Source organism: Bactrocera latifrons, unplaced genomic scaffold (assembly GCF_001853355.1).
Source record: "Bactrocera latifrons isolate USDA-ARS-PBARC rearing strain unplaced genomic scaffold, ASM185335v1 scaffold_292, whole genome shotgun sequence".
NCBI lineage: Eukaryota > Metazoa > Arthropoda > Insecta > Diptera > Tephritidae > Bactrocera > Bactrocera latifrons.
Genome location: NW_017536541.1, coordinates 33,980 through 58,711, shown reverse-complemented (window position 1 = coordinate 58,711; position 24,732 = coordinate 33,980). Strand labels below are relative to the sequence as shown.

The window sequence follows — 24,732 nt, the reverse complement described above, 5'->3', positions numbered from 1 at the left end:
GCGTCAATCGGTATATTTGTAAAATGCTTGGTTGGTTGATCGTGAGATTAAAAGGAAAGATCAGAATAAATTTGACTTGTGAACAATTAAGTCGTGGATTCTCTATTATTAACTTGCATAAGGACACCGATTTCACAAACTCGAACCTCTGTTTTACCGGAAGCGACTTGAGAGTGGGGCAGGCAGTTAAAGGGTGTTCCTCTGACTTGCATTTTTGACAAGTTGGTTGCTTTCCAATTGCAGCAATTAAAACTGATTTTGTTCTCTCCATGTGTGGCTAATTCATGTGGCTCAGGCTCGTTGTGGCTCCGGATGTCGTTCTTGATCAAGATGCTCCTTCCGTTGCTAACTGYTGAAACCTTCTATTTAAAGTTGCTTCGCAATGCTTTCGTAATGGTAAGTGAACATAGTCAAGTTGCTCTTCCCACTTGGATCGGGTGGCAGGGTAAACCTTTGTCATAACTATATGTATTATAATGGCGTTTGTTATTTCCTTCCCATCGCCCAGAGATAGCAAAGAGTCATAAACAGCAGACACTTCATTAATCATTGATCGCAATGAAGTAATTGTATTAAAAATATCAAACATTTATTATCATAAACCTTTTTGAGACTTGTCAACGCTTTCGGGTGATTTTCATCCGACATCTGAAACGCTTTAACTGTTCCCAGAGCCTCTCCAGATAGACAATTTACCAAATGGTTAAATTTTTCTGTATCTGGGATATTTGGATCATTATGAACCAAGCTCTCAAACAAACTCATAAAATTTTTAAATTCTGAATATTCTCCCTTGAATTTCGGCAAATTCATTTTAGGGAGCCTTGAGCTGTGAGAAGCTATGAAAGATGTTTCGGCAATTGACGGTCTATTTTTGGCTAAAATATTTTTAATTATTGATTTCGTTTCAACAATTATGTCCTCTAACTCCCCTCGGGCCTAGTCGTCTTCATCAATCTCTTAAATTTTATATTGGCATTTCATTAGCTTTTCACTATGTGAATTTAATATGTCAAGCCGACATTCCAACTCAATTGGATCTAACGACATGGTATTTTCTAAAATGTCCGTCTTTATTCGCAAAATACTATTTTTCGCCAACGTCCTTTGACGATTTAATGACTTTAAGTCGATCAATTCCTTCCATGGAGAGTGGTTAGCGATAGTTGGCTTTGGCTTCCTCATTTTTGTTGTTTAAATTAAATTTCCGAAAAAAAAACGACTATAAATGGCAACAGATATATTAAGAATTGGTAACGGAAACGAACATATATATCGATTCCCAAATATACGAAAGCCAAACCGATGAGTTATGCAAAATAAGCAACAGTTGAAAATTTAACGCAGCGATACTAACAGCGACAGCAGCTGTGTGATGATATCAACGGATAGCGGTGGAAACGGTTTGTCTTTTTTACCGGCACTTTGGTTTTTAAACGGTTTTTTTGAAACTGTAACGTAAAACCGTTTTGTGACTTTATTTGCGCCCACCACTGTACCGAATAAATAAATCACTTTTCGCACTGTATTTATCAAGTACCACCCTTTATATTATTTTGTTGTTTAGTGAATTTCTCACTTTACTATGTATACGTATATTTACACACTCCACAATACTTCCCTTTTCTTATTTTTTGACTTTTTAGGCTGAATGATAAGAGTAAGTATTTCAGCACTGCACTTTACACTGTATGTAGTATGTACATATATAATTTTTTACAGATTTTCACTGATCTTCACGTATTGTATATATATATATATAATATATATTTTTTTTTTTACAGGTTTAACTGTACGCACTTTATATATCTATATGTAGTACTTGTATATACGTATATTTGGATTTTTAATCTTTTTTGTAAATTTTTTTTTTGCGTTACTTTTTGATTTATAATTAGTATTTATCACTTTTTTATCACTTTACTAAACCGTGAACACAGAAAACCGAATACCGAAAAGGATACAATTGGCAATTGGTTGCGAAAATAATTTTTTTGGCAATTATTTCACTGTGCAAATTTTAAATTAACTTTTTTAAACACGCATTTGTCCCTGCTCGAGGGCCATGAAATTTCTCAAGCGTTTCTAGAGTTAAAATTGTTATGGGATGCGCGTTTGTTTCATATTTTTAAAATATTTACTTAACAGAACTTAACCAATTGCCTTTACCGGACACTTGAACTTGCAGAAATTACGACGAAAAATTAGCAAATAAATAGAGACGTGCGATCTCGATTCCAGTCTAAGTACAATTAAAATCTTTATTCTAGTTAATATTTTACTTGACCTGAAACTTAAGCTAACGGGATAAAACAGTTGGAATGTTAGTATGTATGTATGTACAAAAAGGAGGTAAGTATAATTAATTTCGTTAACTTATGATAATAGATTAAGGTGAGTATATTTAACACAATGGAAAGAAAACTTTACAATTCAAATGTAATATGTAATTCAAAATTGTATTTAATTTTAACTTCGTGTTTTTTTCATTTTAGGTTTGAATATATATAAGTTGCTTCACGCAACAGTGAGTTTTGCATATTATATTTCTTGGAGACTATTTAATGTCACATTTTCTTAAAAACAACGAATCTTCAAACTTTTCCCGCAATAATTCGGTTGTTGCAAGTAATGTATGACACGTAACCACGTTTTCGAAATAAGTACAAGTAATTATATATCATGGCATATTAAAAATGCATGAAATGACAGCTATAAATCAAATCATCCCTGTAAAAAAAGTGTATAATAGACACCTCATACAAATCGGTATTACCTTTCATCTGTTTGTGAAAATTCGAGTACAAAAAAGAAATTGATTAAAACCGAACATTTTAATATCTCGCAGCATAAAAAAAATTTGATGCATATTTACAGGTATTGGGTACAGTTTATTTAAAGTAAGACCTTTCGATATTAAGAATATATTACAGCCATATTTAATATTTTATTAACTTACACTATACTCCATAAACTCACTACATAACGACATTATTCATCATGTCTCATGATCTTGTAGAACTCCCAGAAATGATCCATTGACTGGTAATAGTGATGGTGAACCCGATTCCCCTATCAATGACAATGGAGCAGACGTTGCATTGCCTGACCATGAAGAAGTTCGAATAAGAGAAAAACAAAGCGGCGGAGGCCGATGGGTTGCCGGCCGAGCTATTCAAACACGGCGGCGAAGAACTGATACGGAGCTGGCATCAGTTTCTTTGTAAGATATGGTCAGACGAAAGCCTGCCGGACGATCGGAATTTAAGTGTGCTCTCCCCAATCCAAAGGGAGGGAGACAACACAATCTGCGCCACCTACCTTGTGATAAGAATCCTCAACATCGCATATAAGGTTCTATCAAGCGTATTGTGTACAAGATTAAATCCCACCGTCAACAAACTGATTGGACCATATCAGTGTGGCTTTAGACCTGGAAAAAAACAAAAACAGACCAGATATTCACCATACGCCTAATATTGGTAAAGACCCGTGAAAGGAGAATCGACACACACCACCTCTTCGTCGATTTCAAAGCTGCTTTCGACAGCACGAAAAGGAGCTGCCTTTTTGCCGCGATGTCTGAATTCCCGCAAAACTAATACGGCTGTATAAATTGACGTTGAGCAACACCAAAAGCTCCGTCGGTATCAGGAATGACCTCTCCGAGATGTTTGATACCAAACGAGGTTTCAGACAAAGCGACTCGCTATCGTCCGACTTCTTCAATCTCCCGCTGGAGAAAATAGTTCGAGCTACACAAATTAATCGAGCAGGTACAATCTTATATAAGAGTGTACAGCTGTTGACATATGCCGACGATATTGATATCATTGGCCTCAACACCCGCACCTTTAGTTTTGCTTTCTCCAGACTGGACAATAAAGTAAACCAAATGGGTCAGGCAGGGAACGAGGGCAAGACGAAATATGTCCTGTCATCAAACAAACAGTCGTCGCACTCGCGACTTAGCTCTGACGTCACTGTTGACAGTCATAACTTTGAAGTCGTAGATAATTTCGTCTATCTTGGAACCAGCATAAACACCACCAACTATGTCAGCCTGTAAATCCGACGCAGGATAATTCTTGCCAACAGGTTCTACTTCGGACTGAGTAGGCAATTCAGAAGCAAAKTCCTCTCTCGACGAACAAAAACCAAACTCTATAAGTCACTCATAATTCCCGTCTTGCTATATGGTGCAGAGGCTTGGACGATGTCAACAACGGATGAGTCGACGTTGCGAGTTTTCGAGAGAAAAGTTCTGCGAAAGATTTATGGTCCTTTGAGCGTTGGCCACGGCGAATATCGCATTCGATGGAACGTTGAGCTGTATGAAATATATGACGACATTGACATAGTTTAGCGAATTAAACGGCAGCGGCTACGCTGGCTAGGTCATATTGTCCGAATAGGCGAAAACACACCAGCTCTGAAAGTATTAGAGGCAGTACCCGCCGGGGGAAGCAGAGGAAGAGGAAGACCTCCACTCCGTAGGAAGGACCAGGTGGAGAAGGACCTGGCTTCGCTTGAAATATCCAATTGGCGCCACGTAGCGAAAAGAAGAAACAACTGGCGCGCTATTGTTAACTCGACTGTAATCGCGTAAGCGGTGACTACGCTAATTAAGAAGAAGAGAAATCTCCTTCTGCGTTGAACGGTAAAAAAGCGTGTCGAACGAGTGTTTTAGCTCGTTGGCCGATAAGGCCGCCAGTATACCAGTGCAGCCTTTTGAATGGCCTCTGCGTCTGCAAAACGCTTTCTTTTCATGCAAAAATGTATTTTTCCGAAAAGAGAGAAGTCGCACGATATGCCATATCTGGTGAATACGGGTAGGGGTTAATTTTTAAAATGTGATTTTTGGTCAAGTAAACTTCCTTCAAATGTTGGATTCTGAGCAATTTTTTGTCGTCAGTCAATTTGTGCGGAAAAAACCGTGCACACACCTTTCGTAAGCTCAAATGTTGGGTCAAAATGCGATAAATCGATGTTTTGAAGATGCTCAGTTTTATTTCCATGAATTTTAATGATGATTTCGGCTGATTTTTTATGAATTCACGCACAGTTTCGATGGAATTTCCGGTGACCACGGATTTTGATGAAAACGTTGAGCAACTCGCGCACTCTGCTACGGGATAGGCAATAATCGCTTGTTTCATCAGTTGAAACGTTTCGGTAAAAGTTTTACCAATTTTGAAACAAAATTTAATGTTGTCTCTTTGTTCGAAGCTCATTTTCGCACCGATAACACAAACATACTGACACTTAAAACGCAATAACTTCACTTCTAATCCCTGAAATGTCATGAAATTCTCACTGAATAATCGATTCGCCTGTTCACTTTGGAACACACCTTTTATTTATAGACATATCTACATATTTTCTCAATTAAGAGGATGTTCTGTATATCCTTTGTCAGCATTTGGAAACCCCGAATTTGGCTTGTACCAAGCTCGGTTTTATGAAATCCATGCAAAAGCACGCTGTATTGTTGAACAGAAATAGGTACGGGAAGTGAAACTCATTTAACTAAAATTAGTCATAAAATTAGAGATCATATTCGTTTGTCTTTAGACAATAATTGAATGAAGCATTCCAATGACATTTGAAATCATATTTTGTTTTAATAAATATATTTTCAATAAAAACAAGAACTTGAAATGTATTGTATTGTAAATATTGGTGTTTATTTTTGAACACTTCTCTTTAAAACATCAATGTCATGAGTTTTAATTGGAAACTCCACAACTTTTACTTGCATATCTACTTTAGGTGCCTCTTCTTTTATTTGCAGCGATCCCTTCTTTAAAGCGGTTAATTTCTCAATGTGATATGAAATTGGATTTTAAAAGAAAAAGCTTTCGCTTTTCTCTTTCGACAGTGGGCTTCGTTTTAGCTGATTTTGTAGCACTACAACTGGTGAATGGTATCGGATCTTTCCCTTCTTCCTCGCTGTTAATGCTCATCTCTACTAACTCATTTAAACCTTCTTTTGGCACTACATTTCTAAAATATTTATCTGCTTATACTGCAACATCTATTGCCGTTGCTTGGAGGAGTTGCTCTTCTGCTATAGTTAAGAGCTTTTCCGCCGGTCCGTTTCTTTGACGTTTGCTTGTTGAATGAAATTTTCTTTTTTATAATGTGCTTTTGATCTAAGTAAATACCTATTTTACGATTAATTTATTATTTTATATATTTAATTATTGTTACTTATTGATCTTACTTTTCGCCAAAACTTTGCATTTTTCATCGGTGGCCCGACAGCGTTCAGTTTTAGCGAGAATGCATCCCATAAATTATTTGCTACAACTTTGTCTTATCCACAATTAGGCAAAAAAGGTTTGCCGTGATAAAATCACTCCTACATTTTTTTACGTATATTTATTTTGTTTATTTTTTCCTTAAATCGTTAGTCATGTACATGTTAAATAAAACCAATAAAAGGAAAATAACTTATATTCTGCCTCCGATTATTTGTAACTGATTTTTTTAAAACTTTTTTTTTTAATTCGTACTATAACATTGCTCAAATAGCTAAAAAATGGTATTTCGATTCTTTCGTACAAACGAGAACATGTAATCGAATGAAGAAATTTCAAATTACGAAAGTGCGTATTCCATGGAGTGTACAATGATCCGAAAACAACAAAAAGTACATAAATTTCGCTTGTTAACGAGTGCTTGAAATCGACGAAAAGATTGGGTGTATCGATCCTCTTTTCACAGGTCTTTTCCAAGATTTGGTGCATGTCGAACATCTGGTCAGTTCTACATTTTTCAATCAGTGTGATGGTGGGATTCAATCTTTTACACAATAGGCTTGATGGAACCGTATATGTGATGTTAAGGAGGATTATCAAACAGTAGTTGGCGCAGAATGTGGCGTCTCGCTTTATGATGATTGAGCAAAGCACAATTAAATTCTAATCGTTGGGCATGCTTTCGTCCGACCATTTTTGAATATGGAATATGGAATAGAAGCTCCTTATCGGCCTCCGCTGCTCTTCAGGCGGGTAATTTCTATTCGAAGTTCTTCATGGTCGGGCAATGGAACGTCTGCTCCATCGTCATCGATTGGGGGATCGGGTTCGCCTTCTCCTGGCGTTGTGCGTTCACTGCCAGCAGGCTGGAGAAGTGTTCCCTACATAATTTTAGTATGCACTGGGCATCTGTAACTAGATCACCTTTGGGGGCTCTACCAGAGCACGCTCCGGTCTTTTCGTAGAATCGGACAGCTTGTCAAGCTCTTCGCACTCACTAATTTCGGTCACTCTCTGTTTTTTTTTTTTTTTTTTTTTTTTTTTTTTTTTTTTTTTTTTTTTTTTTTTTTTTTTTTTTTTTTTTTTTTTTTTTTTTTTTTTTTTTTTTNTTTGGGGGCTCTACCAGAGCACGCTCCGGTCTTTTCGTAGAATCGGACAGCTTGTCAAGCTCTTCGCACTCACTAATTTCGGTCACTCTCTGTTTCTTCGCCGCCGTGTTTGAATAGCTCGGCAGTAGTTCAGATTGCCAAGCTTTTTTTTTTTTTTTTTTTTTTTTTTTTTTTTTTGTTTTTTGTCTGCAAATACGTCTTCAGCTCTCGGTATCTAATCCATTCCGCGTGTTCTGCTCGATTGTAATATTGCGAGGTAAGTTGTCTGTCTTCACTGCGACTCCTAACATACGAGCTGTTCTTTTGCATTTTCCGGAAACCAATTGTTTCGTTTGCAGCTGCAAATAAGGAGCTTGAAATGCCGTTTCACTGTTCCCTTATAACGACTTTCCAAGAGTATAAGTCGAGCAGAAAATTGTTCGGCTGCCTGTTGTGATTCCAGCTTCTCAACGTAAAGCCTTCCTTGTATTTGTTGTCGTGCGCTGTTGTGAGAATTTTTTGCGAGTATGGGTTGTTCTCTTCCTTATTTACATTAATTACTATTGAGTTACCTTCCAACAAACGAAACAAATTGAAACGGAATTATTGAATTAAGAGTATCTTTGTTTATTTCTGAAATATATTTAATTTGCCTAGTACAATTCCTAATCGGCTATATTTTTGATTTTGATAACTATCAAGATCCAACAGGACAATGAATATAGAAGAAGTTTTACATATTTAGTTATTAATAACCTGCTTTGGAATTAATATTGGGTGTCTGTCTATCTAGTTTATCGGCCTAAAATGTCAGGTTGCTTTCTTCCCACATGCGGCAATTTTTCTTGTTTACATACCCATTGAGCTAGAAATAGATCTCCTCGCTACAAAAAACTTGGCTCGAACTTGGAACTTTTCAAGAGTTCATAGAGCAAAGCCATGTCGCTTGTGAAGGTCGAGGGGCTTCAATTCTTATACAAGCTGTATTTTGTACGATTTCAATTTAAGATCACGACATAAAATGCGCCAAGTCGTTGCATACGTCAGTCATTGTTGCTGTGTACGGCGCTGAATCGACTCTCCACGATCTTCAGTATTTTCTTCACTGCGAGTTGGACGTGGTCTATTCGGTCGACTGTTATTCATTAATTATTGCTGGGCCTCAAGATGGGCGATGGTGATACGAATAGTACGCTCAGTAGGCCGATTATATTGACCATACTTTGAGCGAAGCGCGGAAACACTTCTTTACAGAACGTGAATTTTCGTAATAAAGTCGAACGCAGTCGAATGATGAAATGTCAAACAATACTGAGCAAAAATAATATGACAGTTTCACACGACTCACGCATGATTTGTCGAAGAAAGGCTCTTCAAAAAACTACATCTACTTGGATCACCTGTTATAGAAAATATTTGCTGGGAACTTGGTGTCTTTAAAGTCTTTCGATGCTATTTGCTATGCCAGCGAAGCTTTGAATTATCCAAAGATTCAGAGCGGGTGAAAACGACACCATGGATAAGTCAGCCGGCGAAAGACCTGTGATGCCAAATACCCATCAAATCATGGAAAACATCAGGTTAGACCGACATATGGGATCTTGTGACATTGCCCAGAAGATAGGAGTTGGTTACCAAACCATTTTAAACCATCACCAGAAGACTGGATACACAAAAAAGCTTGATGTTTGGGTGCCGCATGATTTGACGCAAAAAAAAAACCTTCTGGACCGAATCAACGTCTGCGATGTGCTGCTGAAACGGAACGAACTCGACCCATTTTAGAAGCGCGTGGTGACTGGCGACAAAAAATGGATCACATATGGCAAAAGCCGGCCGTGGTCGGAGGCCGGTAAATCGTCTCAAACAGTGGCCAAGCCGGCCAGACGGCCAGGAAGGTTTTGCTGTGTGTTTGATGGGACTGGAAGGTAATCATCCACTGTGAGCTGATCGCATATGGCCAGACGTTTAATTCTACCATCCACTGCGAACAACTGGAACGCTTGTAGTAGGCGATCGACCAGAAGCGTCCAGAATTGGCCAACAGGAAAGGTGTAGTGTTTCACCAGGACAACGCCATACTACACACTTCATTAATGACTCGTCAGAGGCTCCGGGAGCTCGGATGGGAGGTTTTATCGCATCCAGCATATAGCCCGGATATAGCGCCAAGTGACTACCATCTGTACCTGTCCATGGCGAACGCCCTTTTTGGTCTAAAGTTGAACTCAAAAAACGCTTGTGAAAAGTGGCTCCCCGAGTTCTTCGCAAATAAGGAGGAGGGCTTCTACGAAGGGGTATTTTGAAGTTGCCGTCTAGACACAAACAGATTATCGAAAGAAACGGCGTATATTTCAACTAAATCCGATCACTGTAACACTTTTTATTAAGCATTGAATAAAGAACAAAAAAGCGGAAGAAAGATCTTTGACAACCTTACACATATGTATATTCTGTATAACTCATACATTGAGTGACAAATTCTGCATAAGATTTGTTGGGAAAACGAAAATCATTAACACATATAACATACATATTACATATTAAAAAACTTCTTCACATACAATCACCAATCATATGGAGCTAAGTTAGCCGGATGTTCGAGAATCCAGGCAATAGTTATATTGGTGCTACGTCAAGTTTTCGCTCCATTCGTATCTATTTTAGGAGCAAAAATCTACTGTTATGAGTAAAACATTACAGAACTGTAATTTTCATTGAAGTTTAATTAGGCTACTTATATTAAAAGTAGGCGTGGTTATTGCAACCAGTTGCCAATTGGCTTCACTCTAACTACACCGCGGTTAGGGGTAATAAATTCAGCGGATAGAGCCATTTTTAAACCTGCTCAGGTTTTACGACACTCCGAGTTACATCACCCCATGCTGCCAACTACGCCCTTAGTCTCTACAACTGTGCAATCTGCACCTAGTTCTCGCACTGCGTCGCCACTCGACCAAAGTGGCCTACAGAGTACCTCCACGGTTCATAGGGGCTCAAATAAGCAGCATAACTCCCATATCTACCCACTATCTCACTCCCAGGAGCACCCACGGACACCCGCGACAAACTCGGATTTTTAATCTGCGAATGGTAGGCACCTTGCCGCGATACAGGGGCTTAGGCGCAAGGCATACTCGCGAGCACTGTTTGGGAAGAATGTCAGGAAGGATGACCACGACATGCCCTCATACAGCGGCGCTCGCCTGGCGAAAGTGCATGATGCCGCTGAAGCAGCTACGAGCCCCACCAAGGCCCCCACCAGAAAGCGGAGCGGGTCAGACTCGGGTAAGTCACATCGGTCAGAGCCTGACGGTGCTCGTAGAAGGAGGGGAGGCGAAGAAGAGGTGGGCAAACCCTTCTGCCCATCATGCATAGAATGGCAATGCTCCTCCTCCGATGAGGAGACAAACCCTATGGGTTCGCCCTAGGGCTGGTGAAAAATCAGAACCAGGGCCTCAGCATCTCGTCCTGGCGCGTCGTCAGCAGAAAGGTGGAGAAAATAGGAGACATGAAAGTTTGGAGACTGTACTTGTACATTGACGACGAGTAGTACAAGTACGCCCGGCAGCGAGCTTCCGCCTGTACTACAGGTTCAGCACGGTGGTCATGCGGCCGCACTAGTCCACAGAAACTGGGAGCAAGGGAGCAGAAGCGGCTGCGACTCAACAAAGCAGGTGTATCGGAAAGCAGGCTGTGACTGTGGCAGCCCCGGAGATGGTAGAAATTCAGGTGAACGAGGTGGCGAATCAACCAGCGGAAGTGGGACTGGACAGACAATGCCAGCGGCGACCACCAGGAGAGGTGAAAGGCCGCAAGATGGAGTCAAATAAGGTAATATGGGATCTATCTAACGTGATAGGATCTGGTGGCAGTGCAAGCCAGGGACTTCGAAGCCAAGGACTTCGTCTGATGCAAACGCACACCACTTGGAATGGGGCAGTACCAATTGCAACGTAAGTGATGAGCCTCTTTTAGAGTACATAGTAGGTAGTAACTTAGCGATAGAGAATGTAGGGTGTGAACCCATATTCATAACTATAAGCAGGAGGGAGGTGTTGGACATCACGATGAGCAATGAGCCTGCAAGCGGATTGGTAGTGCAATGGAGAGTCTCGACGAAGCCCTGCTTGTCGGACCACAAGATTATAAGGTTCACGCTTAAGGTAGAGGTCAGGCAACTCTTTGCTAGACGCAACCTCTCGGAGAACGAACTGGGATGCCTTCAGGGATATAATAAGTGAGGAATTGAGGAGGGAGGGGTAGATGGATAATACCGTTGCAGGCCCAGGATTGGAGATTAGGCTATCTGAGCTAAACGGGTCTTTTATTAACGCTTATCATGGCAGTTGCCCCTAAAAGTGACCGCAGACAGACGTAACTGTCCCTGCTGGTCAAGGAAGCTAGCAGATCTCCGGAAAAAAAGTAAGTAGCCTATTTAACAAAGCGAAACGTACGGGGGTCTTGGCAGAATACAGGAGCTATCTCACCTTATACAACAAGGAGATGAGGGGGGTTACTCTGCAAGGCGTTGCGCAAGTGAAAACGCTCGTTAATTAAAAAGAGCAGCTCTGTAAGGCGACAAGCGCATTGGAAATGGCGTTTTGAGCATTTCTTTGGACCCCTTTGCAATGGCTGCACTCTGTATTGCGTAAACGACTGTCAAATCTGTGCGTTTAACGAATTTTTGATTCGATATCAAACTGGCAAGCGCAACGGACAAAACATGTAAATTTATAAGGCATATTCGTAGTTTTAATAAAAAAAATTTAAACAGGGAACATTCTAAAAATAAACAAACAAACCCAACAGAATTCGAAATTTTAATTAATTATGTGAAAACACATTCGGAACTTTCCAAAGGACAACTGAAAACTGTGGACGCGAAAAATGCCGCAAATAAGTTATGGAAAGAGTTGGTATGTGACCTTAACGCTGCGGGGCCACCATCGCGCGATGTTTTAAAATGGAAAAAGGTAAAAAACATTAATTATAAATAATTTTTGTAGCACATATTACTTAAGTATTTAATGGTTTGGTCGGATTATAAAACCCATTTGAAAGCAAAAATGCGGCGGAACAAAATAAGTATCTCTGGAGCTGGTGGTTTTCCTCCAAGTCATTGCTCCTTCACACCGTTGGAGGAGCAGGTTAGTGAGCTTCTGGCAATGGAAATATCCGTCAGTGGAATAAGCGGCACCTTAGAATTTGGCGCAGGACAGTTAACGCAACGAAGTGGGTCAGACATCACAACCAACGAATTCCGACAGAATGAACCAACGCCAGTGAATGAAATGCCACATTGTTCACGTCAAAGAGTCACTCCGCAAAAAAAAGAGAGTCTTTTAAATAAGCAGGTGGATAACCAAATCGCTTATCACAAAGGTTCATTAAAAGTGTTGTCTAAAATTAATGAAAACTTAAAGATGATTCCAAAATGTATGAAAAAAAACATAAAATGGGTAAGAGAAAATATTAATTGGCTGTTGAAAGATTCGAAAACAAAAAAAGGATTGATTTGGACAAAACAAAACTAAAATTTGCAACATTACAACTAAAAAAAGCAAATGCTAGAAATTGAACGGCCCGACCAATAAAAATGTTGTATTTTAGTTATTGACATTGAGTCTGTTACTTATTTTTTAAATACTTACTGATAATTATTTTTTTTTTATTATATTACAGTCAGCAAACTGGCCGTAAACGGCTTTTATCTTCATCTTATGATCACATGTCTAGGTCTTGGAAACAATATTTATAAAAAAAAACAAAGATAAATTAAAAACAATTGCCTTACCACCATAGCGTTTATGTTATGCTTTAATTTTCTATTGAAATATAAATGCTCATTAACTTCCGGTCGTATCATTTGGATGTGGGTACCATCCACCACTCCAATTACTCCTGGAATTCCAGACACTGAGTAAAAAGCTCGTTTCGCTCCATTTTTCACCTCTGAAGGCATTGCCAAAGTTATGTGTTTTGAACACAGCACTTTCTCAATTGCTTTACAAACTTCAAACACACAACGCGAAACAGTTTGTTGACCTAGTCCTATATGGTGATCTTGTCCAATTTGCTGTTGATACCCTTCCTGCGCCAATTTCGGGTATTCCTGTGGACCTGCGTGGAGTTTTTAGCTCACTACTTATGCTATCCAAAACATATTTGAATTATTCCGTGCTTAAGCGAAAGTTTTGCAAGAAACTATTTACGAGTACAAGCACAAGCAAGTTTAATGAATCGCATTACACTTTATCAATTAAACTTACCTTTTCTCACTAAGACTCATCACATAAGACTTGTCTCTAATAATTTTCCGCTAAACTAGTTAATTTTTGTGTTTTCCTCCCATAACACAACGGAATCCATATTCACACCTTTTTTATTGATTTAAAATTACTTTTATATATAAAACTATTCAAATTTAATTATGTTTGTCTGTCAATTTTCTTTACTTCTTCACTTTTCTGTTAAAATATTTTGTTTTAATTCTCCTTCGTTTTGGTCAGTAATGTCAACTATACTGGAGATATGTCAACGGGAAAACAGTGCAAACTGTTTACAATGCAAAAGTGTTACAGAGTACCGATTGCCCTTCTCAACGCAATTCACTTTCGCAACGCATTGCTATTCGTAACGCCTTACAGAGTAACCCCCAAGGTCTGCAAAGCAGGCAAGCTTCAGCAAATTCTGCGAGAATGTCACCTCTCGGCTCGGTTGCATAAAGCTCTGGCCAGAGGCACAACTGACGCCGAAATAGCAATTAAAAGAGGTGATGGGACATTTACGACCAGTACAGAGGACAGAGCCCGGAGCCCCTGCGGGCGCGAGGATTGGGGAATCGCCAAGCAGCTATTCACGGCGGACTGGACCAGGTGGACAATGGCCTCGTTTGAGAGATTCAAGCCTCCGGGAGTGCCTCACCTGGTTCGGCTGCTGAGAGAAAGCCTCGCAATGGCGTATATCGCCGAAGTATGGAGGACAGAGAAGGTCATCTTCATACCCAAGGTAGGAAGGAAAAATTACTCATTGGCGAAATCTTTCAGGCCAATCAAAAAATAGGTGATAAAAGGATTCGTCTCGGCACAACAAGAGGCTGTCCACAGGAAGGTGTGTTATCACGACTCTAATCTCGAGCTGATGTTGAGGAATAGCACGTTCAGCTGGTACACTGATGGCTCGGAAATGCCGGAGGGAATCAGCCCAGAGATCGTGGGTCCACGCACTAAGCTTTCCATACCCATGGGAGAGTTCCCGAGCATTTTCCAGGCAGAGAGTTTTGCCATATGTCGGTGTATAGTAATAAACCTTCATCGCAATTATCGTAATGAGCGAATAGCCATTCTCAGCGATAGTCAAGCGGCGCTAAAAAGCGATCTCCTCTTTTTTTCAAATCGCTACTATTGCAGGAGTGCAGAGAAAGGCCAAACAGCCTTGCGGAAAGTAACCAGGTACATCTAATTTGGGTACCTGGTTACAGAGGTATAGCCGGTAACGAACTGGCGAACTAGCTCGCCCGGTCTGCAGCCTCCACCAAGATGGTAGGACTCGAACCGTTCACTGCGGTAGGTCCCCACACCATAAAGGAGCTACTCCGCAAGGAGTTGGCAGGGAAGAGCATTGGCAACAAACACGCGGTATGAGACATGCCCAGTAGCTAAATGGAAGATACAACTTGAGGAGGTTCAAAGTTTTAATAAACCTCCCCAGAAACAAATTCAGGCTACTGGACGCATGGTATACTGGCCACTGCAAGCTAAATAGGCATCTGCAAATCATGCGCCTACCCTCTTGCGCTGACTGCCGGTTCTGCGATAGGGAGCCTGAAACCCCGGAGCACCTAATGGTCGACTGCAAAGCAGTCTGCAGACTCAGGATTAAAGCCCTTGAACCCATGTTTCCAGTTAGGGATCGCATCACCTCACTAGCACCCGTTACTCTATTAGACTTCATCAAAGCGCTGGGGCTAAGTGAGTCTATGTGAATTCAGAAGAGGGCTCAATAGGCTAAAGGTCGCGGGGGATTCCTCATCCTTCAATCAATTTATCAATCAATCAACTCGGATTTAACAATTTAACTGCAGCAAAATCGTAGAGATAGCCGCATTCATCAGCCGGGTATTTTGCTTCTGTGAACAACCGTACCTTCGTTAATATTAACAAAACTAGTTTTATCGGCTTCACAGAATTTACCGATAACACCTTCACTGCTTTACTCATCTACGTATGTAATCGTTGGCGAGCGTCACTGCCGCAACGTGATCGTAGCAGTTACCACTTGCTTTATCCCAGCTGGAAAAGTACTAGAACTCCGTCCTAATTTGCCGGCCGAAGCAGCTGCTTCCCTCCCCGAATGAGGGATGACAATTTGGAAATTCGGCAAATGGTAAACCAACATAAGCGGACGAGTTATGACTTTCAACTGTGACGTGAGTGCCAAGTCGCGAGTGCGACGACTGCTCGATTGACGACAGGAGATATTCCGTCTTGCTCTCATTCACTGCCAGACCCATTTGTTTTGCCTGCTTGTCCAGTCTGGAGAAAGTAGAACTAACGGCAAGCTGTACACTCTTATGAGAGATTGTACCTGCTCGATTAAGTTCTGCAGCTCGAATTATTTTCTCCAGAAGCAGATTGAAGAATTTGCACGAAAGGGAGTCGCCTTGTCCGAAACCTCGTTTGGTATCGAACGGTTTGGAGAGGTCCTTCGTGACCCTGACGAGGCTTTTGGTGTTGCTCAACGTCAGTTTACACAGCCGTATTAGTTTTGCGGGGATACGAAATTCAGACATCGCGGCATAAAGGCAGCTCCTTTTCGTGCTGTCGAAAGCAGCTTTGAAATCGACGAAGAGGTGGTGTGCGTCGTAGGGGTTTAATCTTTCACACAATACGCCCAGTGGAATCTGATACGCGATGGGTTTTGAGAAAAGCAAACTTAAATTCCAATCGCCCGGCATGCTTTCATCCGACCTTATTCTACAAAGAAGCAGATGCAAGCTCCTTATCAGTTCATCATCGCCGGTCTGCATAGCTGCGCCGACAATCCATCGGACCCCGCCGCTTTCTTGTCCTTCAGGCGGGTAATTGCTATTCGAACATCTTCATGGTCGGACAATGGAACGTCTGTTTCATCGTCATCGATTGGGGAATCGAGTTCGCCTTCTCCTGGCGTTATACTTTCACTGCCATTCAGCAGGATGGAGAAGTGTTCCCCCCATAATTTTAGTATGATCTGGGCATCACCTCTGCGGGTTCTGCAAGGAGTATGCTTAGAACCTTCTGTTAGCCGCCGCATTTCTTCGTAGAATTTTCGAGCATAACCCCGTCGGCCATGGGAAATTTCTATCACCTCGTACGCTGATGCTGGTACGATGATGAGGTCGGGCAATGGGATCGATGGCATGTGCTCAAACGTAAACGGCTATCTCTACGACCTTTCTCGTTTGCTCCCTGCACGGAACTTAATACTGTACCCCACTTAATCCACAGCGACCATATTTACAAACTGGACAAAGGATTACAAACTGGACCTCAATATTGCAGCCGATGGCCCTTTTTACACATTGCCCCTTTCGGGCAATTTGTGGATACCATACTAACAGAAATGTTCGTCTGTTGAAGTAAAACAATAAACCAACCAATATTTTACTGCCCGGGACGAACAAAAGTGCTGATCAGCCATTGCGTGTTTCATCGATGAAAATTAATAGTAATCGGAAGTACCCGATTCTGGTGAATACTTTAGGTGGAGTAACAGCTCCCAACTAAATAATATGATTGAATCCAGTACCGGTTTAGCTTTGTGTGCAGGTGAATTGTCGTATTAAAAAATTTCACAAGTGATTTTTCGGTTTTCGACTTGTCTTTCATTCAACTCATGTGGCACCCATTTTCTGTATGTAGTTTTGTTTCAGACCTTTCAATCATCATAATAGGTTATCACGATTAATTTGTTTGATTCGTTAGCAAAAATATACTTCAGTTTTATCTTACTAAACCAACCCATATTTATTATATACGAATTAGATGTGAATATAATTGAAACATTAAAACTAACACAGCTAACAATTAATCTACAAAATAAATACCTCACTATACGCAAGTAACTAAAGTTTAAAATAAAAAGTAAACTTAAAGTTATTGCAGTGACAACATTTAAATCTCATGAAATTTGGATTACATTAGCATCACTACCTCTCATTTGCTTATCCCTCAACAGCAACTTGGTTGGTTCCGACTCACTAAGTAGGCTACATTCGGCTACCGTTGGCAAGGTTTGAATAGCTTGGATTGATTCCGCTTCGAAGAAACTATTTAATGCATTATTTTGTGATGCTGGCGTGTCGAAGTTTTGTTCAGCTCTTATTTCAACATACGTTGGTTTAATTTCTGTAAGTAGAGTTGAAGAATCGAATGCCTGACATGACTGTGTTATTGACGGCCATGTTTTGCAACATCGCAAATCATATTCGACGTGCATATATTTTCGTTGCGATTTTTTCATATTTCTTTCGCGGTTCAGTTGCACTTTTTGAAAGAGTAAATAATCAACGACGTATATCTCAACAATGACATGTACTAAAAAGTTGGCAGCTCCATAAAACAACATCCAAAATCGAAAGCGGAAATTGTTAGGTACAACAAGTTGGAAAAAGTCTCTTATCCATTGCGAAGGATAACATACTAAATAACAAACAATTGCAAGATTTGTAACCAATGAAAAACAGAAAGGAACATTCGACCAAATTGGTTTTCGATATGGCGCTCCCTTTGAAAATATAAATGCAAGTATAATATACTGAAAACTGGATATGGCAAACATAGTGTAGTTTTCGTAGCATCCTAAGTGATCTTCATCACTGTGTTTGAAAGCAACAAACCAGTCTTGTTGATGCAACTGATACCAACCTATAAATAAAAAAGACATTTTGTTTTACAATAAAATTTTGTTTGAAAATTAAATAAGACAAGTTTATGAAGCCAAATACAAGCCTTTGCTGACAGAAAACATTTATCCTATTCTTACATTGTGCTCATCATAAGGTTCCCCTATGGGTAAATAATATTCCGCAAGCTTCGTTTAATTACATAAGAAGAATAAAGCACTTATAACAATATTGCAGATCTAAAACGTTATTTACTAAACATGTGTAAAAAGTACAAACCATCGAAAAGAACTCTGTTACGAACAGAAACACTTTTACCAATAATGCAGGAAAAATAGTTGAATTAACACATGAATTAAATTTGTTTAATTGTGTAACCCCAAATATGGGATTAATAATTTAAAAATATATATATTTCAAATTCCGAAGAGAAAAAAATTCCCAACACGGCATTAACAAACGGAGTTAAATCAAATAAATCGGAATAAACATTTATTCTTGATTTTTTATTCCAAGTTCCAGATAATTTCAAGCATATTATTTGAGCAAATACATTTGACTTAACAAATCAAGTTTTCAATTTCATTTCAATTCCCACGACAGCCGGTTCTACGTACCGGAATTGACTCGGATTTCATCCGACCATGGGCTGTCATTTCGGCGATCTAACCCCGTTTAAAAAAAAAAAAAAAGCAAATACATTTTTTAATTTAATATTTTTTGTTGAACACTGGTCAGCAAACTTACACATTCAAGCGATTTAAATTTTATTCATATTTCGTTCTGATTTTGGGATTGAAAATTTAAGTTTCAATTTTAACTATTTAAATAAAAAATATATTTTTTAATTTCCAATCCCAAACGCATTAATCTAATCTTAAATAACAACATTAGAATTAAAAATGTAATTAACTTAATTTAATGTTTCTTTAATTTAAAAGAACGAAAGCAGAACTATATGTAGAGCCATGAGCAAATAACCCTTAAGCTCGTTTGCATTTAATAATACACATCCCTTCATTAATAATATCGCAAAACTAGTACTAATTTAATAAAAATCATATTATTTCTGAACTTACCAGCCATTTGGAATCCAACTACGACAAGTAAATGCAATATTATTGATGCTAATGGAGCTAAGGAGATAAGCGAGTTTAAAGGAACTTGTTTAGCGAGTGGTCCAACGTATGCGCCCGTTTTGCCAAAAAAGAATGCGAACACAGATATTAATCCTAAATCAACATATAAATACTGCTTATCCGTTAAGTTGGAGTCAATGGAGTATAATATCATAACTGATATAAATTGCACCATAGAATAAGCAGCCATGTATTTAAATATACCAAATGATGTAACTAGTGCAGCTCTTCCTTCCTTTATGACATATGGCACACAATCAATTGTTGCATTACGCGATGTAAATGGTGAGGCAATTGCAGACTCAGTTTCGCTTAGCGATATACCTGTATGTGCAACTTTTAAGGCACCACAGTCGTTTGCACCATCACCACACATAGCAACGCAGTAGTCAAGCTGTTGAAGATCTATAATTAGAGCCTGCTTTTGGTCCGGTGACATACGCGCAAAAATTGCGCCACGTACCACAAAATTTTTCAATTCATTCGGGAAATTTTCTCGTACAATCTGCCATGTTCTACCAATCATTGCGAATCTGTAATTGTTCCGCCAGGTAGGACGATGACATTTTTTCTCATGTTTACAGCTAGCAACACCTAATTCTGGATCTTGGTGTGTCCATGTTTCACAAGTCTCTACACTCGTTAGGCTATTACTGTTTGGTAGTGTCATTGATAAACTACTCAATGATGAGATGTCACCATTAAATATTTGGTAATTCTCAGTTTCGCAAACTCCATCAATAGAATTAGCGCCCGAAGATTGCAATGATATTATATCCGATATGTTTACTAAATCTTTAGTAACATTTTCACAACCACCTATATCAAGTGTGTAGTAAAGTTCATAAGCATGTGACTCTTTCTGAAGCACTTTTCGTGCGTTTACAGTGACAACCGCTTGGTCCGACGAAACAATACCACAGTCACGTGCTACACTTATCGCCGTCAAGAGATTATCTCCGGTTATCATAACTGTACGAATGTTGGCATTGGTTAATGATGCGATCACCTTACTTGTATCCGGTTTTAGGCGATTTTCCATTACAACGAAACCAAGAAACTCAAGATCACTTTCAACTATTTCACGTGCCAAACGTTGTGCCTTAATATAACTCATTTTGGAACTAAGTTTTTTAAAAGCCATTGCGATAACACGATATCCGCGTTTTGCAAAAAATGCTAATTGTTGTGAGTAATTTTCTGGCAAAGTGCTTGGTTGGCAAAGCTGCTGCATCATCTCAGGAGAACCTTTGCAATATACGTTGAAATTTGAGCCACTTAGACGGCGGGTAATAACGGACATCCGCTGTAAATTCGAAGTGAATGGAAACTCTCGAACAATACCATGATCATTGTTTGTTTCACCATTAAGTAAACCAACGTCAGCCAATAAGTCGTCAATAGAAGACTGACGCTGTACTGAAGATTCCGCAATATTCGATTCCCCGTGAAGAATTTCTTAAAACAAGAACTAAATAACTTATATTGTATTTATTATGCAATAGTGATTTACCTTTCCTAGGCTGTCTTACGATGGTAGGATGAATTAGACTATACTTTTGAGAGTCTGGCACATTTTTTTGGTCTTCTAAAGTCCAACCAGTAGACTCAAACATCTTCAAGTCCAGTGGGTCACCCATCAGTTTTCCATTCACTATAGTTATTGAATGACATGTTACCATCCCAAACAAAAAATTACCATAAGGTAAACGTTCAATCTGTTTGATGGGCATTTGAAACTCATTTGTAACAGTTTTCGGAACTACACCCCACATATCTAAACCTTCTTCCGTAAGAGTACCCGTCTATGAAATTTAAACATACATTAAAATTCCACAAAGTAGTATTTTTTATTGTCGTACTACCTTGTCGAAACAACAGCAATCAATACTACCAGCAACATTAATGGATCGCGGAGATATACAGTATATATTTTTTTTCTTAAGGCGCTTTTGTGCATAAAAACGACCCACAGTCATGGCGGCTGGTAGTGCTGGTGGAACAACAATTGTTATAAGATCTAAGGACTCCACCGCAATTTTGACCGCATCTATACCTCGCGAGACCTAAAATATAAGACCAAACACATTTAAGTTAAACATTTATAATGTATGCCGCGTATAACTCAGCAGATTGTACAACATACTTTTGCTGACCATACCAAGAGCTGTCAAAATTGTGAATATTTATATTTCTGCTATAATTTTACAAATATTTTCGCTTTTAGCGGTACACTAGACTACTCCGTTGCATTGCTGAATATTGCTAGTTTTTTCCACCTAACGATTTTTTTGTAAACCCTCAAACCTAAAGAGATAAATAAAAAGAATCAAACTGAAACGATTAAATTCCAGTACAACAGTACGGAAATTTACTCTCGCTAGTGTTTACGTAAGTGGAAAGGAATATAGTTGTGAGGGTAATTTCAGCAAATTCTGTGCCGATGCATGTCGCATTGTTTAAAACTTAGCCTTTAGGCACAGACCGCTGGGAAAATATTCGATGGCAACACGTACTCCTCATAACCCTGCTCTTAGTGTTTCTATTTTATTCACCAAATAGAATTAGATTGCCAAAAGGGGATCTCCTGGCCCGATAAAACACGAATCTTAGCTTATTATATATCATCACATCATGTATATTGTTTCCTTTACAACATGTTAACCTTCAAACTTTACCACGTATTATAATTCAAACCGTTACTTGTGTGTATATCGCGTATACAGAATATATTTTAATAAAACTTCCTGCTATTTCGTTTGGTAATAAATATGTGTGATGTATAAAGGGCCCTGCAGTTTACCCCCGATGTTGTGGAATGTGGACAGATTTGCTTAGATAACAGAATTGCAAACCAATTCTGATTTTCAATAGTTGCGCAGAATTTGATTAGAATTTCGGCTTTTCGAACATACGAAACATGATTTTACGCCCCATAATAGGATGAGGCTAGTTACAGTTTGACAACTGAATACCAAAACGAACTTTATGAGTGAATAAGATTTTATCACAGGAAATTGAACCGTCTTAAGCCATTTTTCAAAAATATAATTATTTTGCAAAGTTTGGAGTTTGAATACAATAAGCAAGTTTAAAGAAATTATGTACATTTCTAAAAGAATAAATTATCTAAACTTAAATCTTTATTTTACGATACAATATTACAATGTTTATAATTGTAAAAAATGTAAGTAATGCTGCCAAGTACTTTGAATAGTGTTTCACAAAAATACAAACTCAGGCTAGCACGATTCCGATTACTTTCGCGGAGGGGTACAAAAAAACCGAATTTCCGTATAAATGGGGTATGTGCGGCTGGATAGGGGAGCTTCTCCAGAGGAGGAATATCGAAAAATAATATAAAAATGACTTATATTTTTTAAAATATTCCCGATTAAAGGTTCAAAAATTTGCACTAATAACACATGGTATTTCTCTATCTTTCACTAAATTTATTCACGTTTTTCATTCTGTATATTTAAATATAAACTCTAAACATTAAAATAAGTGCACATTTCAATTTTATTTTGTAATGTTTTACCTAAATTTATCGATTTACAAATCACTTAGTACACTAGTCGTTGCAAAGGTTAGATTGTTTACAATTAGAACGAAAACGAGCGTTGCCACATCTCAAACACCAAATATGTAGGTTCTGCCGTTGCAACAACAACAATAACAACAACCAAATATGTAGGATTCTTAACGAATTTTCTTTGTGTTTTTTTGCGTGTTCTACATTAATTACAATAAAAAATACTTTCCAACATTTTTCAAGTTATAATTGAGTCGTGAAGACTTTTTCCATCTACATGTGAAGTACTTTCGCGTAGTACTCTTTTCTGCGTTGGTGGCCTTCGGCCGCGCTCTAAAAATATAACCCTGGTCGAGCGAATACCCAGGGTGACTGAAGTACTTTGAAGTAGTACTTCTTTCTGCGTTGGCGGCCAGAAACACAAATAACTAAAACTCTATAATAATGTTATAATATTTATATCATATCAGGATGACTGAAGTACTGTCGCGTAGTACTCTTTTCTGCATTGGCGGCCTTCGGCAGCGCTCTAAAAAAATAACCCTGGTCGAGCGAATACCCGGCGTGACTGAAGTACCTTCGCATTGTACTCCTTTCTGCGTTAAAAATAAAAAATATATATATTGAGTTTTCGTTATAAATTGGTAAAATTTTGGTTATTATACACTGCCGCTCAACTGAATAGGTTCATGATCTCAGAGGTAGGAATATATCTATAATTTCTAAACCAGTTTTCCGATTTACATAATTTTTTTTCTTTAATTCTTAAATCATATTAAAATAAAATGGCGAAAAAGGTTTTTCAAAAACATATTATTTATTCCTTATTTATTTATTCTTCTGAAAGGTTAACAAAATCAATATTTTTTCGTTCATCTGAATAGGTTCAACCTAAAAAAATTAAAATTATATAAGTAACTTAAGATAATTTACATATTTTTGGCATTTTGCTTATACTTAAGTGCATTTCTAAAGTAATTTTTAATAAGTTTAATAATGAGTAAATCCGCCGTTTTTTGATATAACTTCATATAAACGATCGGGAAGCGAGCTATACAAATTCTGCAGTATTTGCAGCGAAATTGTTGTCCAGGCCGTTTTAATTGCYGCAACTAAAGTTTTTTWGCAATCAAATTGCYTGCCTCCTTCATATACCTTGCGCGATAGCAACCCCCATACATTTTCCATTATATTAAGGTCAGGTGAATATGGGGGCCATTCGAGCAAGTCCACATTTTGAGCCTTAATCCACTCTTTAACCACCCTAGCTGTATGAATAGGAGCATTATCGTGCTGGTAAGTCCATTTGATAATGTGAAAAATATTGGAATAATGAGGAAATGCAGTCTGTATGATAGATTTGTACGTTTCCGCGTTCATTTTGGAAGTAACAAATTGAAGGTCGCAAGTGCCAAAGACTGATACCGACCCCCACACCATTACGCCTCCCTCACAGCTATGGCGACGGCTCAGGAAATGCTCTTCCTTTCGAAGATCGTGATAATAATAGTTGTATCCCTCAGGGGCGTCTAAATTAAATTTTTTTTCGTCGGAAAAAACGACCTTCTGCCATTCGCTCGTCCAGCTCATGTACTTGCGCGCAAAGAGTAGTCGTAAAGCTTTACGTGCATCATTTAACGGTGTTTTTTTTAAGTTTCATTCGTTTTAAATGATCAGCCGACGAAATCACACGTTTAACTGTAGACAYACTGGCTGTAACGCCGCAAATTTCTTTAATTTTGGGTGCTGAGAGATGCGAATTGGACGCAGCTCGGACAATATGCCTCCTGACTGCCGCAGAGGTGGCGTGTTTGACTCC

The 24,732-nt window shown here is 38.8% G+C and overlaps 1 protein-coding gene across 3 annotated transcripts in view; it reads right to left on the bottom strand.

The window, feature by feature from the left end:
* LOC108970248 (probable cation-transporting ATPase 13A3) overlaps nt 1-24,732 on the bottom strand; it is a 91,061-nt gene that overhangs the window by 56,304 nt on the left and 10,025 nt on the right. For 2 of the 3 annotated variants that reach the window (XM_018935520.1, XM_018935522.1), the window contains 4 exons: nt 21,244-21,444; nt 20,892-21,183; nt 19,319-20,836; nt 17,342-18,261 (listed from right to left, as the gene is read on the bottom strand). In XM_018935520.1, the coding sequence (XP_018791065.1) occupies nt 17,516-18,261; nt 19,319-20,836; nt 20,892-21,183; nt 21,244-21,444 (2,757 nt within the window). In that variant the 3' untranslated portion in view covers nt 17,342-17,515. Of the gene's footprint in view, nt 1-17,341; nt 18,262-19,318; nt 20,837-20,891; nt 21,184-21,243; nt 21,445-24,732 lie in introns of those variants that run through there. The other variant, XM_018935521.1, reaches the window with a different exon arrangement.